This window comes from Phoenix dactylifera, chromosome 17 (genome assembly GCF_009389715.1).
Source record: "Phoenix dactylifera cultivar Barhee BC4 chromosome 17, palm_55x_up_171113_PBpolish2nd_filt_p, whole genome shotgun sequence".
Lineage (NCBI taxonomy): Eukaryota > Viridiplantae > Streptophyta > Magnoliopsida > Arecales > Arecaceae > Phoenix > Phoenix dactylifera.
Window position 1 is genome coordinate 2270993 of NC_052408.1, and position 15450 is coordinate 2286442.

The following is a 15450-nucleotide window of genomic DNA, read 5'->3' on the forward strand; positions in this document are numbered from 1 at the left end:
ATTCCAAATCTCTAACGACGCTTTTTGAAAGCACGGCATAATTTAGCGCAGAACCAAAATTTTCCGACGCTTTTTCCTAGCGTCAGGAAGAAAACGTCGAGAAATCTTATTTTTTCTGTAGTGCATGCATGATCTTACCTAATGAAACCATAATTATAATCACTTTACATCTCTCACTTCAAGGTAGCAAATGCTGAACTGATGATTATGGCTTTGGCCAAACTATAAGACATAACTATCCCTTGTCATTTTTATAGATGCTTAATCTCTTCATTGTATTTTTTTTTATTTGTTGGGAAACTGTAAAGCAAAGCACGTGCACATGCATGATAATGAATAAAACCTGCCTTTTGTGCTTTATGACAGTAAAAAGAGAAAACCCCCTTCTCTCTCTCTGGAATTCTGAACCAATTGAACTTCATAACTTTGTAGAGCACAGGCTTAGGCTTTCTCAGCTTTGGCATCAAAGATATGCTTTCACACACATACACATACCCCCCCCCCCCCCTCCTCCCTCCTTTTGCTTTCCTTTTGTCTCGATGGTCTCTTCCTCTCTCTCTCTCTCTCTCTCTCTCTTTCTCTCTCTCCCCTTCTTTTTCTGATGCTTATATTGGCATAGGATACTTGTAGCAGCTGATAGAATCTTGTTTTGAGGGAGCACTTTAAATCAGTGCGATCTTCCCAACGTGAACTCAAGATTGGGCTTGTTGGGGCTCGATGTCTCCGAGAGACATGATGAGTTGACATCTGATAAAATTTCAATCCTTTTGGATTGCATGTCCTCCTGCAAAATTATATGAAAAGCAAAGATTTATTGCACCATTGTGATCATTTATACCAACTAATTGCATTCATATCATCAGCATCTGTTGTAAATAATGTACATTGCGTTAATGAGAGCCATGGAGAACATTGGTTGAATGAGAACCATGGAAAGTAAAGTGAATTTTCCTAAATGTATTGTTGAGTTTACCAAGACAAGGCTACACCTTTAGTGATGTTTGTCTGCTATTTCCTTTCACTAAGATCTTTCCCTGACCATAGGGGACAGAAAAAGAAGGTTTTAGAGAGAAATTGTCAGCCAGAGCACTCAATGCTCCAAGGGTAACAACCATAGTTTTTTCTTATTTTCTTTTTTCTTTCAACTTAATTAATTAAACATTGATTAAATGCTTTGTGCTACTTCTGTATCTAAGATGATCCAGGTGAAAAGACAGACTACAAATCTGGTTTAATTGTGGATGTCATTGCCAAAAATGTCTAACGAAACGAGAGCTTACCTCGGACGATGGTCATTATGTCGAACTTAACGCAGTGGTCAGTCATCTACATATTTGCCAAATGTTATTTAGATTTGTTCCTTGTCAGCCCATTCATTCAACAATGGATTGGTTAAAAGTGATAGATGTGAGTAAAAGGTTACCAGAGGGTACCTTGAAGGAATGCATGCTCCCTGTGGTTGAATCACTTGGTATGCCATTATACCAGCCTCCCCTGCTGCAAAATCATATCATCATCAGTGAAAATCCATGCAATTATAAGAATAGAAAGCAGTCTATTCCTATCAGTTTGTCATGATTGAACTAAACTTGTAATATATACATTACCCACTAGAGGAAGCTGCAAGGAAGTTTCAAAGGCCTAAGCTTTTGCACCCTCAACCTCATGGGGGTGGGGGGACCCTTTTCAGGCGTTTGAAACCCCACTAAAAGAAATCCCACAGTTAGAATTGTCCCTTTTGAAATAGATTTTCAAATGGACCTTTGTCTTGGAATGAGGGAGAGACATGGCCTCTTTACTGTCCTTTTGGACTGCTGAAAGGGATCATTGCACTATGATGGAGGTTCATTAATTTGTTCATCTGATCCTGGACAGGTGGAACAAAGCTATAATCTCTGACCCTTTTTGTGAGCACTTGCATGGAGGTTGATAGTGGGGGAAGAAAAGGAATGAAGGATAGGGGCTTTATAAGCCTAAAGTGTTCATTAGTGTGACAGGGCTTATGGCCATAAAGAAATGGCACATACTTTGTTAACCCTATACTATACTCTCTGACTGCTGTGAGAGTAGCAAATCCCTTCAGCTAACATTTATTCTTTCCATTAAACTTGGCTTTAATCTAGTACCTTTTCTCTATTAAGTCGTGGAATTTTAGCAGAGGGACTACCTACCACTAATTAAGAAACAGATGTTGATGGACACAAAAGATGGTTCTAAATAGGTGATGGCTAACTTCTTCTACTCTAATAATTCCTGCAAAGGAAAGGAAGAAGAGAAGTCCTATAGAAAGCTTTTCTACGTTTTATGCCTTTTTTTATGAGTCTTTATGTAATTTTTTTCTTTTTGCTGACTAAATGTTACTGCACTGATAAATACAGAAGCCAATCAGAATCAAATAATTAATAATGCGGCACAAACTTTGTGACAAAAGGAAAGATAAAAAAAGAGGATATAAAAAGATGAAAATCCTTAGTTCAATCTCCAATGGCTTCTGAGGTCAAAGAGAGAACTAAGTCAGCCACAGACCACGCACCAATCCCAAGTTTCTAGTGCTTCATTGACATAAATCAGCATATTTCTTTCCACTAAAATTATGAAGATGTTCTTTTTTCCATTCAATATTAACTGCTGTAGAAGAGTATGAAACGTTCCTGGTTTTGTTTCTCAAATTATCTTTTTTCTTGAGAATATTTGTTTCTCAAACTATCCCTCAGTCTTATTTCTTCTTCCTGCTAGCTAACTTTAGTATAAAGATCTAAGTTTCTCAATGCAATGCTTACAGATTTTGTGGAAAAGGTTTTCCTTCTTGTGATGCGTAATAAAGGCAACCACAAGTGTAACAAGAATCAATCACATATTAACAGGTTAGTAGTATGAATCACACATTTTGGCATGGTCAGCAATAAAGGAAAAAAATCTATTTTGCACCACAAATGGGACAAAACCAAGGCTTGGAGCAACATTTTCCTCCTCTTCCACTGATATATGTGCTCGGGCATGAATTACTACTGAAAAGATCCTATTTGTACCAAGCCATAGGTTCCAGAGGTATCTTTTAGCAAAATATTTTCTGATAAAAATATAACTAATCTTTACAAAAACAATGTAAACAAGAGGAATTTCGCAACCTTGAAGGATTGCTCCATAGACCACTGAAATTGTTTCCATGGTGCATAGCTGACCTTCCATGCTGACCTGACGGCTCTGCGTCACGGCGCTTGTGGAGATCGAGCAAATTGTCATCAGAAATTTCTCCAGTTGACCCATTCTCAAACCCATCAGATTGGCCTAAGACAAAGAGAAACAAAAACCAATTATTTAAATTGTAAAAAATAAGATTATACTACATAAAAATTTGAACTTATGCAATCCTTGGAAGGAAGAAAATCTGCATTACCTGAAGAAACTGCTGGTTTATCAGTATTCTTCACGGTCCGATACATCTACAATATATAGATATCATGATCACTATCCAAGCATGGCATAGAACGTTCAAAACAAGAATTTTTGGACTATTCTTTTTAATCACACAATATTTGTTCAATTCATATATCTATTTGGCACAGTGTTTTCCTATAGCCTTTTCTTTCAGTAGCATGCTTTCTGCCTCATGTGTTAAAGCTGCTACATATGCTTGCATAACCCCAGAGAGAGAGAGAGAGAGAGAGGCTAAAGTTGTTATAAGCGATGCAGTCAGGGAAAGGCAAGGACACTGTAATGTGTAAGGAAAAAGAAATAAGGAAGAGTTCCTTTCAATACTCCCCTCCATCAAGTGCAATACCAAAACCGAAATGTGAGCATTAGAGAACAAGAGGTTTCAGTGCTTCCACATGAGATTCCATATTAGCCAAGTTGGTAAAAAAACAAGAAGAAAAATAACACTAGTTCTAAAGAAGCAGATGGACCTATAAGCTTGAAGGAAACGAAATGAAAAGAAAAGCTAATTAGCTTTCCTTCATTAATCGAACAAAAAATAAGGGGAAAAAAAAGAGAGAAAAAAAATTGTCTTCCAAGAGCAACATGATTCCTAAGAAATTAGAGGGTTTCCTCACCTGCAAGTGAGATTTCACATGAGCCAAGGTAAGATCTTTAACATCCATGAGCTCAAGAACTGACTTGGGTGTGGCTCCTATAGCCAAAGAATCAATACAAAAAAGAATACACAGATGAAAGTTAAGATCATTCCAAACAGCTCTCAAGAATTATACTAAGAAATTCACAAGAGAGAAAAGAATAGGAGGGTTATCATACTCTCATGTCCTCCCAACAGCTCGACGGCATGGACGAAGCGGGCATGGAGTGTGGTTGTCCACCGCATCCTCGGCGCTCTCATGCTCCGCTTCACGGGGAACCTCGACGACAGGTACCTCGACCGCGACGCGCCTTGCGGCGCAAAGTGAGTGAAATTAGCAGCAGTGGAGGAGGAGTCGCACAAGGTTTGCTGCTGGAGCTGTGGGACTAAAGGAAAGGAATTAGGTTGATGCTGGTACACGGGAATTCCCCTTATAGGCCTCATCAAGCCAAGGTCTTGGTGGTAGCCTTCACGGACTAAGGGGTGGTGGTGGTGATGGTGGAAGTGGAGGTGGTGGTGGTGGTGGTGGGGATGGTGGAGGAGACTGCTGCTCATGGTGGTGGAGTCTGTGGCACTTGGGTGGGCTAAGGAGAGCTCGGAGGCAGCCTTATCGGGCTCTGCAGTAGATTGGTTGGTGATGCTGTGGAGATTCCTGGTAGTGGTGGAGGTGGCGTTGGAGTCCATGGCTCTTCGCCAAAACCCTAAGTCCAGGTTCTCATCTGCCTTCCTCCAACTCGGTGTGGGAGTGCTATTTGGTGGGCTAATCTGGAGTGATAGGTCTGGCTGTGCTTGGAACAGCTCCATTTGCTCACAAAGAACACTCAAGATCTGGATCTCCTCTTTTATCTTCTGGCTCTCTTTCTCGTTCTAATTGAGCTCTTCTTCTTCTCCTCTCTTGCTTCTATCAGTCTCTCTCATGTACGAGAAGAATATATTTTTTTCGGATGTGGGTGTGTTTGGAATGAGAGGGGTTCTGCTCTTGAGATGGGTAAGATGTATAGAATTTGTGTTTTCTTGGAGTCATGGGTTTTGTTACTTTAGTTGGTTAGGTATGGCGTATAGGAATTCTTTTGTTTCTTTGGAAGAATAGGATGTCCCGATATGGGCTAGAACTGTAGTAAGTACTAACATGAGGGGCAAAGTTGGTGTGGTAAATGACTTTGGTGTGGAGTGAAAAGAGGTTGGGCCTTGTGTTGCTTGTGGGTACTATGCGAGGAAAATGACACTTGATAAGGTTTGTGTGTGAGAAAGAGAAGAAATAAATGGGTAAATAAATGTGTCCAAAGGTTAGATTCCTTTTTACCTCTTTTCCATATGCATTCTCTTTGGGAAAAGCGATTTTTGGTGAAAAGATTTAAATCATTAGTATATTTCTCCACACTATCGAGGGTGCCACCACCTCTATACATTGAATGATGACAGTTTGGTTGGTGGTACATGCATTCCTTGGACCTTTTGTTCCACTTAACACTGGTTTTGACCACTTCAAACCCTAATTTTCATTCTTTTCTTCCCGTTACTGCTTCCTACTACTTGTAATCATTTACGGATGGAACAGAAAGTTGGACACCCTCGTTCTCATATCCAACACGCATCATTTGTATTGTGATTTTAAGTCAATGTCAAGCCTATTTGTCTACAAAGAGACATGAAGTCTTTTTTAGTTGCATCCTTTCTCTCTCTTCCTGTCATCTCCTGAGATATTGCTCTATTAAATGGGCGCAGTGTATCTGAAGAAAAACTTTGACACAACTTCATAGAAACCTACCTTGTTCCATATGTTCTTTTTGATGATTGGTTAAAGAGTGGCACCACTCCAGTCCTGCATCTCTTAAAACATTAAAAAATCAGATCATTGTGATTTATAGACAACAGTTTGGGGATGGGCTTATATATTTAATGCTTGACCAAGAGTAAAGGGATCTCACTCTTTTTTTTTTTTCTTGGGATAAGCAAGGGATCTTACTTTTGATGTTGTGAATACTGGAGGACGTTCAAGAACTATCTTTTGCTATTTCTTATAAAAAAAAAGGAAAGGATATAGAGAAAATGCGTTACTGTGCTTTGAGTTCTATTGTGATGCTAGGTGCACCAATTGGAGTGGAAGGTGGTGGTGGCTTGAGCCACCTGCAAAATGTGCTTTGATTTTTTTTTTTTTTAAATGGACAACACATATATTTGTGCTTTTTTTTTAAAAAATGTATATTTGGTTCTATTGTCAAAAAATATAAATACATTAGGTTCTTCTAAATTGGTATGACATTATAATGTTCTAGTAAGTAATAATTTTTTCATACTTTGTTCAAGTTGTTAAACATTTGAAAGCTAGCTATAGAAAATTTTCTTGTAGTTGTACCCAAAAAAAAGTACAATAAAACTTGCTTGTATGGTCAAGAAGGACATTCATTTAATAAAAAATTAATCCTATAAAAAAATAAAATTGTGCAAAACATTATTGTTTGAATTATTAATTCTAAAAGATTGTATGAATCCACAAAGGTCCAAGGACCACCAGAATGGTAAGCTTGACATCGTTTTTTTTTTTCCAGCATTTCTGTGTGTGTTGTTGCTTGATTCCCATGATATATAGCATCATGCCATAATTCATTAAAGTGTAAAATGACCACTGCATTAAGCACTTCACTTAATTCTTGTGATTAATGACTAACCAGCATTTTTTCAATTCCCCCTACTCTAAAGATCAGGATACTTCATTTTTCCTTTATTTCTCTCTCCCTAAATTTTTTTGTTGCAATTAGCTAGTTGCTACATTTTGCCCTGCATCTTAAGATAGGTTTCATAGAACTTGTTTAACTTCGCAACTTAAAAGGCGATCACATATTCAGCATTTTCTACATAAAATTAATTGATCAAATCCTGATTAAAGATGGTAATGGGACTACCATTATATATATGGTGTGATAGATATGTTTGTGGCCTAAGCAATAGTTGCTTGGCTATTACCTTGAACCTCCATCCCCATGCCTAAAATGAGGTTAGCTGGCAGGTGGTCCGCATTATATCATGCATGGCTTATTTTGATATATCCATTTTCCTTTCTTCAATGTGGAACAATGGGCATAAAACCACATACAATTTCTTTGTCCTCTCGTTCAGCCTCAACTTGTACTTTTGCATTGAATTTCTCTGATGTTTTGCAATAGGAACCTAGCAAGAGATGCTTCATCATCTCTTATCCAAAGCAAAAAATGGTGTCAGCCTCATAACTTTATTTTCATTTGTTACAAAAGATCTCTAAATATTTTACCATGAAAATTTGAGTTAGAACAAGGTAATGTCAAAAAATAAAAGGGTATTGCTTCTGAATTTAAAATTCAAGACCATCTCATGTATCCACAAGGTAGTATTGAGGCAATATTTCATGGAAGCTGATCTTTGACTTGGATTGCAGTCCCTGCTCCACAATGCATGGATCCAGGGATAGCAACAGTTCCCACCCAATACTGTAAAAGAGTGTTTTGCTTGTAGAAGGAAGACCCAAGGCTTTTAATGCCTTCCAAGCTGCTGGTTGGGTCCATGGCTTTGGTGCCCCTCCTATCATAGATTTAGTCTAACATGGCCTTGTGCCATAAGGTCATGGAGTCCCTTCAAGTGGCCCACCGTCAAAATAACCCGGCGAGGAAGGAATAAAATAATCCCAACCTCCATTTCCCCACAGCCTACCGTATCTAACGCCATGCCTCTATTTCTCTCCTTTGCATCGCATAAGGAAATCCTCCAAGGGACCCTAAGTTCAAAGTATGACATATCCATGAGGTTAGCATCTGGGGATCCCAATGGAGAAAAGACACGACATGTTGCTAAGAAAGCCATAGTTCTATTAAAAAAACGGGAAATAAAAAAATCCACTTAGTCTTCCAGAGAATTAATGAGACAGCATTGGAAGTCTACGCCTGTGCGTGGTTGTGCAACTGCCTTGCTTAATGGTAATGTCTCTAGGTACAAACAAGATGTCAGCAAGTGATGTTTTGTCCTTGTTATCAATAAAAAATGGCGATAGCTTCAAGTCATGGCTAGTGGATTATTATAATAAGAGATCAATCAATGTCAACTCTTGCTTGGGAGGCGAGCATTAGTGTCTGAGGTAATGCAATGTTTAATAGGGTTATAATGCATGTTTAATAGGTTTAAGAAGGGAGGTAGCATTTGACCACCTTAGATGAATTGGATGCCATTTAATGTGCTATGTTTTTCCTAGACCATGTCTTTGGTGAGACCCCAAAAGGAATCTTGATCCAAGGCTTTGAACTTTTGTTTTTACTTTTGAGTCATGCATGGAAGGATCATATCATGTGGTTGTGATGATAAATATTAGCAAAGAAGTGAATCTTGATCCCGTATGAGAAGGTCGCGAGTGATAAATTCTTCTAACAATTATTCTATCTTCTCCGGAAAGGCAATACAAACCTAGTGTTAGATCTCAACCATCGTATTCAATTGCTGGCGTAAAAAGTAGATATTTTAAAAAAATTTCTTTCTGCGAGCTTACGATTTCATGCAAATCAAACATATTTTCATCAAAAATAAAAAAGAAAAAGAAAAATAAAAGAAAAGAAGAGATATTGACGCAAATTATTCAATTGCTGGCGTAAAAAAGTAGATATTTTAAAAAAAAAAATTTTCTCCGAGCTTACAATTTCATGCAAATCAAACATATTTTCATCAAAAATAAAAAATAAAAAGAAAAATAAAAGAAAAGAAGAGATATTGATGCAAATTATGCCCATAATTCTAGTTTTAAAGTCTCAAGGGTGACAATGCTTCTAGAACAAGTTCGATGTCCTAAAGAAATAATCAATAGCTTCTTTAGCCATGGCCATCTTTTAGAAGTGTTGAATCTTACATCATTGAGAGGCCTAAATTGGATAAACTCAAGTTTTTGGTTGTAGACTAATCAATATGCACAATGTTTGATGCCTAATTATACTAAAAATACTTGTCAACCTATTCAAAGACTACCTGCGTAGGATTATATCATAAAAACAAGCTTTGGTAGAATTAGGCATATAGAATGGAGTCTAGATGTATCTATAATTGATGCACTCTATGGCAGACAAGAATAAATACTTCAGGTAGGTTACCATCAAGGTTTGCATAAAAAATAAAATTGCATTAGGTTGGAATCATTTTTCCGATAAGTGGTCCGCCGAGAAGTTGGTTTGAATTAAAAATGTTTACATTGGATGAAGCAATGCATCAACCATGTTATATATTTGATTGCTTTCAATGGCATATCCATCTATTCTTCTCAATCAATAGGACTGACACAATTTTATTTCCATATTTTTATTTGGTTTGTATTTACAAAATAGAAACACCTGTCTTTAATGACAAAATAAAGGTAAGGTAGTCGATAGCATCGCTAAAATAGTTAATCCACGAAACCTTGGCATCAAGCAATTTTTTTTTATTAATCAGCGGTTGCTCATAGTCAGTATCTGAATAGTTATTATATGGCTTGGAAATAAATTATCTCTTTATTTATTTATTGCACCTGCCTAGCGAATGGTTGGACTAATCTTTCAAAATTTCCATATTATATAAACTAAGAAAAATCTAATTGTTCTATAAATTCACCATTATCTGTTTTTGAATTCTATTCATTATCTAACAAAATTTTGACCAATGACCATGGTATTATCCATATATTCTCTAAATGCAAAGCCCCAGATTATAGTTTACTTTTCCCATTGTGGCTGTGTACCCTCTAAAAAGGTATTTATCATGTATTTACCTTCATTTTAAGACAGATTGCAATCGTCAGACTAAGATTGATAAGACTAAAATAATTTTTAGGAGACTTCTAAACTTCTTGGATTCAATGTAGACACTTGTTTGATTAGTTGGGCAACCATCACTAATTAAAGATTGGTCCGCAACTTTCGTCTAAAAAACACCAATTCTCACCGGAATGGATCTATACCTACTAAATATGAGGGCCTTCTAGCGTAGTGACATAACACTAGTTAAGTTAAAGACTCAATAAAATTTAGGATCTGTGTCTCCTTGATCTATTTGACCTAGTGACTTAACACGATGGATTAACATTTGGGTTCTTCAATGATAGAAATCATGTCTGTAATATGCAGAGTAAGGTGATTTTGACAATAACTCTGAAGAGCTGAATAAGTTTAAAGAAGTCACCTTCTACCTATGAAATTGATAATGTGTGTGATACTGTGTGGGTGTTTGGGTTGATAAGAAGAGGGAAAAACAAAAGAAGGAGAAGATGAAATCTCTGTATATTGAATTATTCTTTATAACAATATGTACATCTATATATATATATACATACTGCCTAATTATGTGGCCAATAAGGAAAGTGAACCGAGAAAGAAATATCGATCAAACCATTATGTCATGCAAATTGATCGATTTGCCCAAGGAATACTAATATGCTTATGAAGTCGGAGTTGAAGAATTCTTCCTATACCCTCTCTACATTTATTATTAATTGTAAGATTAATTAAATGTTTCGAGCTATATTTCCCCTCGATATATCTCATATCATATACTGATAGGATGGGCCCTTTATTAATAGCATCCTATTTATTTTGTGTAAAATAATTAGACAAGATATTAGGCCATCATGCATCTAGACACCCATTTTGGCCCCGCAATCACAAAATCCATTCAAGGTTTCATGGTCCCATCATAGCTGGACTTCATCAGCTTGATTCCATTCCAAAGTTGTCTGGCGGGGAGAAGAGCATTCAATTGTGTTTTCTCTGATGCCTCCCCCGCCCCATCACTGTTCAATAGTCAGATGCGCACAAATCTTGAGGACTCCAATGGTATTCATGGATGATCCAAGCATATGTGAACCAATGGATCCCTATGTCATACTGAGGGAGTCCAAACATGAGCAGAGTGACGCAATGGGCCTTCTTTGGTTCACGGAGCGGGACCCACTCTTCAGAGGGGTATGTGTCGGTAGCCAATTAGTGGCGTTTGCTGTTCTGTGGGCTGGTGGGCCGTCAATAGTGAAGCAAAAGAGGTACCACCCTGTCCAATAACATGTCGGCTTTGGGTAGAATGGGTCACAATGGCCTAGGCTCTTATAGTGGGCCTATTGTTGGGCTTCGTAATTTTAATAATTCAGAATTTTGCCCAAAATAGCTAGCTATACGTCCTCATCAAGCTAAGGGTCCAAATTTAATCACAAATACTATGATCAGCCTGTGGTCAACCCTCAATAAGCCGTGTTGCAGATCGTAGTCCACATGGGCATGAGCCTGATCCACTCTGATACCATTTGTAACAACATAGGATCTCATCCCAAATAGCTAGCTGGAAGTTAGTATTTGGGTTTCTTAATCCTGTATAAGTACGCAATATCTACTCAACGAATAATTGATGTGGGACTAAACACACGCCCGTACGTCCTCATCAAGCTAAGGGTCCAAATCCATTCAAATCTAATCACAAGCATCTTGATCAGCCTGTGGTCAGCCTCAATAAACCCGTACTGCAATATCTCCTAGTCCACATGGGCCATAGGCCGGGTCTGCTCTGATACCATTTATAACAACCTAAGATCTCATCCAAAATAGCTAACTGGAAGGTATTATTTAAGTTTCTTAATTCTGTATAAGTACCCAAGATCTGCCCAGCAAATAATTGACGTAGGACTAAACACACACTCGTTAATATCCATATTCCATAAATTTGCCAAATTATGGTGACAAACTGAAATATTATTCTTTTTGTAAAATATTTGCAATATTACGCTTATATGGTTGAACCTGAGAAAGGCCCAAGATATCAGCCTACATCATAGTACTCTTTGATATCTCCCTTTGATAGTTTTGACATAATAATCAAATCATAATTAATTTTATTTTACTCTAATCCTTAGGTTACTTAGTGACAATCTTTGCGTGTTATGGGAGCTACTGTATGAATAGGCATTATGCAAAATATGTCCATGAAGTGTTTCCCTATCCACATTATACTATTGTGATATTATCATCATATCATCGCAATTTGGAAATAATGTTATGATAATTCATTGTAATAACAGGATAAAGTATATCATCTCCATGTGCAGATGTCTAAAATTTGGACAACCTTCTAGTTTCACTATTTATATAAGTTGATGATGTAATTCATATATATCTTTCTTTCCAGCTAAAATTACTGAATAAAACATGATGTAAACTGAAGTTTAGCAGGGCATTTTTTGGAGTTGCCATTTCCAATATAATCCCAAAATCCAGACTGCTCATATGTATCTGCCCTAAATTCGGTCAAATCAATTGATTCTCGGGTATCATCATGATAGCATTTTGCGGATTTGAGCTTAAGAACATCAAATTCTTCAACATCCACTCAAGAAAGAAAGAGATGCATTTATATACCTCATTTGTTGCATGTTATCTCAAATTCCAAGAACATGCTGAAATTGGACATTTGACCAGGTTATAGTTGCTATGGAGCAACAGAAGTCTAGGCTCCTGGCCTTGTGCAATTTGCTTGCTATAGGTTTTATTCCTCTTTGATGACCTTGTGGATCTCAGAACATATTGGATCTCCTTTATGCTTGTTTTAGGAGACATGACCAGCTATATCTGACAAATATTCTTCATATCTAAAAAGAAAGCTGAAAAGAAAAGCAGAAAGTGGAACATTTGGTGATATCTTTCCATGAGAATCTTTGTTCTAGTTGCACCTAGTTTTTTAGTTCCATGTTTCTCTATCAAGTGATTATAGAGAAAAAAATTCGATAGAACTAATATAACATGAAAAGCACCCTGAGAGCAAGGTTGTCAAATGAGTGAGCTCTTCGCGAGCCAATTCGATTGACCTCAAAATTTGGGGGCATGCTAGAACCATAACATAGGCTTCTAGTTGAGCCGAAATAAGTAGACATAATTTCAGTTCAAATTATTTTTAAGTTGTCGAAACGACTAATTAATCAGAATGGCCATCTGCAGTTGCCAAGATGGGGTTTTCTCCATTCAAATGTCGTAATCATGTGAGAGAGCTAACTAATGAGTTGCCTTTTGGAATACCACTTTGCATGACAATGTCTGGAAGCCTCCTTTCTTCTTGGAGAGGTAGTGCACATCAACCAAGACTCAAGTCTCTGAAGCAGTATATTGAGCGCATTGCAAGTGCATTCCACTTCAAAGCTATGGCATTCTCTCGCAGCTATTGCCTCTGCTTCTATAAACTTGGGGCCTGAAAAATTGTAATAGATCAAACATTATGGGACTGCTATCACTTCACCTTGTTTAATTTTGGACTCCTAACTCCCATTCCATCCAATTTTTCTGGTTTTCTCCACATGTACCATCAAAGTTTGCTTTGAGTCTACCAGAAACTGGAGTGAGTTCCACCTTGAAGCTAACCCTTGAATTTCATTTATTCATGCACTATGAAATCCATGTTATAGGTTTTCTATGTTTTATAGTGATTGAAAGAGCTTGGAACTTCTTGTACCATATAAATTGCAGTCTGAGTTTCCATCCACAAAACAACTTACTTTTAGGCTTCCAGTATGAAACAACAAATATTAGTTTCCAACCCCCATTCGTTGTTCCTTATTTTTCCAATCACTGAAGGCTTGTAAAAATTCTTTCTCGCGATCACCTTGAACTAGCATTGATAATAGATTAGTGAACTAAGCAACACTCTAGTGGCCACATAACTCCATTCAAATTTGGGGTTTGAGTCCTGGTTGTCACAACCAAGTTGTTTGGACCTAGAAAATTTACCACAATTGAGTCATCCTTCCTTTAAGAACATTGACAATAGAATTGTACCAAGTGGATAGTCAAGCATGAGCTACCATGCTTTTTAAAACTACAGGGACTCTGTTAGTTATGTCCTATGAGTATTGAAGTCATGAACAGATCAACTCAATGCAATACCACCTGCTAAGAGAAGGACATAAACCAGTATTTCCTGTGGGATACAATGGTCTTTGAGTGGACAACAGCAAGGTTGCAGAAACCATGATTCCAGTCTCAGAGTGTTTATGCTGGCAAACCAAGACATCTAATAAATAGTATACCAATTTACTTCAACCAGAATAATTAGATACCCGCATCTATTATATTATTGAAACCCTTTGGGGCGTGGAAAATTTGGTCAGCTTTCCCATTGACCAACTTATCTATATTTTTATGCTTGTCCATATTGCTGAGTTACTTTCCCAAGAAAGTATTTATCCACAAAATGAGGAAAAGACTTACCCACTTAAGAGATGGTAAATTATTTTTCTATCAACCGATAAAACAGCCTTTTTATTTTATTTGTAAAATACCCCTAACTCTATAATAATAATATTATATATAATAATATTTATATAATAAAAGATATTATGGATAATATGGATAGATCTTAGCAACTTATCCGAAAAAGTAGGAATATAAAAAAAATATAATTAACAGATTCTGAGGTCACCTTCCGTTGTATAAAAAATATGGGTATTTTTTTTTCTATCTAAATATTTCGTGGAAAATACTTAGAAAATTACAGATTGCTGACTAGGTTTTTTCTCTCCCAAAAAATGGGCCCTTTGAGTAAACTAGTTATACCCATCAAACCTCTATGCCAACCTCACAAATCTATCAAAGTCCACATGGACCACAGAGAATAACATTGGGTGAGCCACCAATGATTCATGGAAATAGCATGAATGCCCATGTCAAGCACTTGGCATAACACCTGCAAAGATTCAAACAAAACCTCCTGCGACCACTGATTGACAATCCAGTTTGCCAACTCGATCATACATGAAGAACAACTAGTCACATTTAATTGATCTTAACTGAAAGGGAAATCAGCATATATACCACTCAATTGGAATTATCGCAGAATGAACCACTATAAACCATGCATGTAATCTTTTAAAATAAAAATCTTCTTCATATTCTGTAACATGAGAATGGCACCGACTGCAAAATGAGCTGCACATGAACTAGATGGAAGATGTTTTCAGAACTGCAAGAAGTGCTGGGACTGAAAATTCTACATAATAGCAGATACACCAAGGAGGCCAAACCTCAACTTAATAATTATGATGGTCTTACACCAAACTCTTTTTCGGTCTTCTGCCTGAATAAACTGGGAAGATTGGTGCGCCATTTTTGCATAGGATTAACAACATTATATCTGGGGAGGGGGGCGGGGGGTGGGGGAGAAATAAAAGACTAACAGATAGCATCTTCCACATTGTCCAAGCAAACAGCTGATCACATGCCCATCCTATCGAACATGATATCTGTACTTTTCGCAACAGAGTGCTCCAAAGAGCAAGACTTAGGAGGATGATATCCCTCCTTTTTGGATATCCTTTTTGGGTCAAAATGCAAAGGAACTACAGCAATCTATTTTGCATTCCATTCGAG

General features: G+C 37.2%; 1 protein-coding gene across 6 annotated transcripts; it reads right to left on the bottom strand.

The window, feature by feature from the left end:
* Window positions 1–303: 303 nt before the first annotated feature.
* On the bottom strand, window positions 304–5109 carry LOC103716375 (probable transcription factor KAN2). Of its 6 annotated transcripts, none has more exons than XM_039114736.1 (7): window positions 4252–5109; window positions 4053–4129; window positions 3398–3443; window positions 3183–3288; window positions 1434–1494; window positions 1281–1326; window positions 304–784 (listed from the first exon to the last, which is right to left on the bottom strand). In XM_039114736.1, the coding sequence occupies exons 1-7, from the start codon at window positions 4874–4876 to the stop codon at window positions 759–761; spliced, it is 987 nt and encodes a 328-aa protein (XP_038970664.1). In that variant the 5' UTR covers window positions 4877–5109; the 3' UTR covers window positions 304–758. The 6 variants fall into 6 exon arrangements, with proteins under 6 accessions (XP_038970664.1, XP_038970662.1, XP_038970661.1 ...); XM_039114734.1 differs by having other exon boundaries at window positions 3129–3288; window positions 4252–5108; XM_039114733.1 differs by having other exon boundaries at window positions 1434–1497; window positions 3129–3288; window positions 4252–5108.
* Window positions 5110–15450: the final 10341 nt, after the last annotated feature.

Coding starts and splice junctions, on each gene's coding strand:
- LOC103716375 (XM_026808194.2), bottom strand. CDS start 4,876: ATGGAGCTGTTCCAAGCACAGCCAGACCTATCACTCCAGATTAGCCCA. Junction 1,498..3,128: donor CTATGGAGCAATCCTTCAAG/GTTGCGAAATTC, acceptor ATGATTTTGCAG/CAGGGGAGGCTGGTATAATG. Junction 785..1,433: donor GGAGCATGCATTCCTTCAAG/GTACCCTCTGGT, acceptor ATAATTTTGCAG/GAGGACATGCAATCCAAAAG.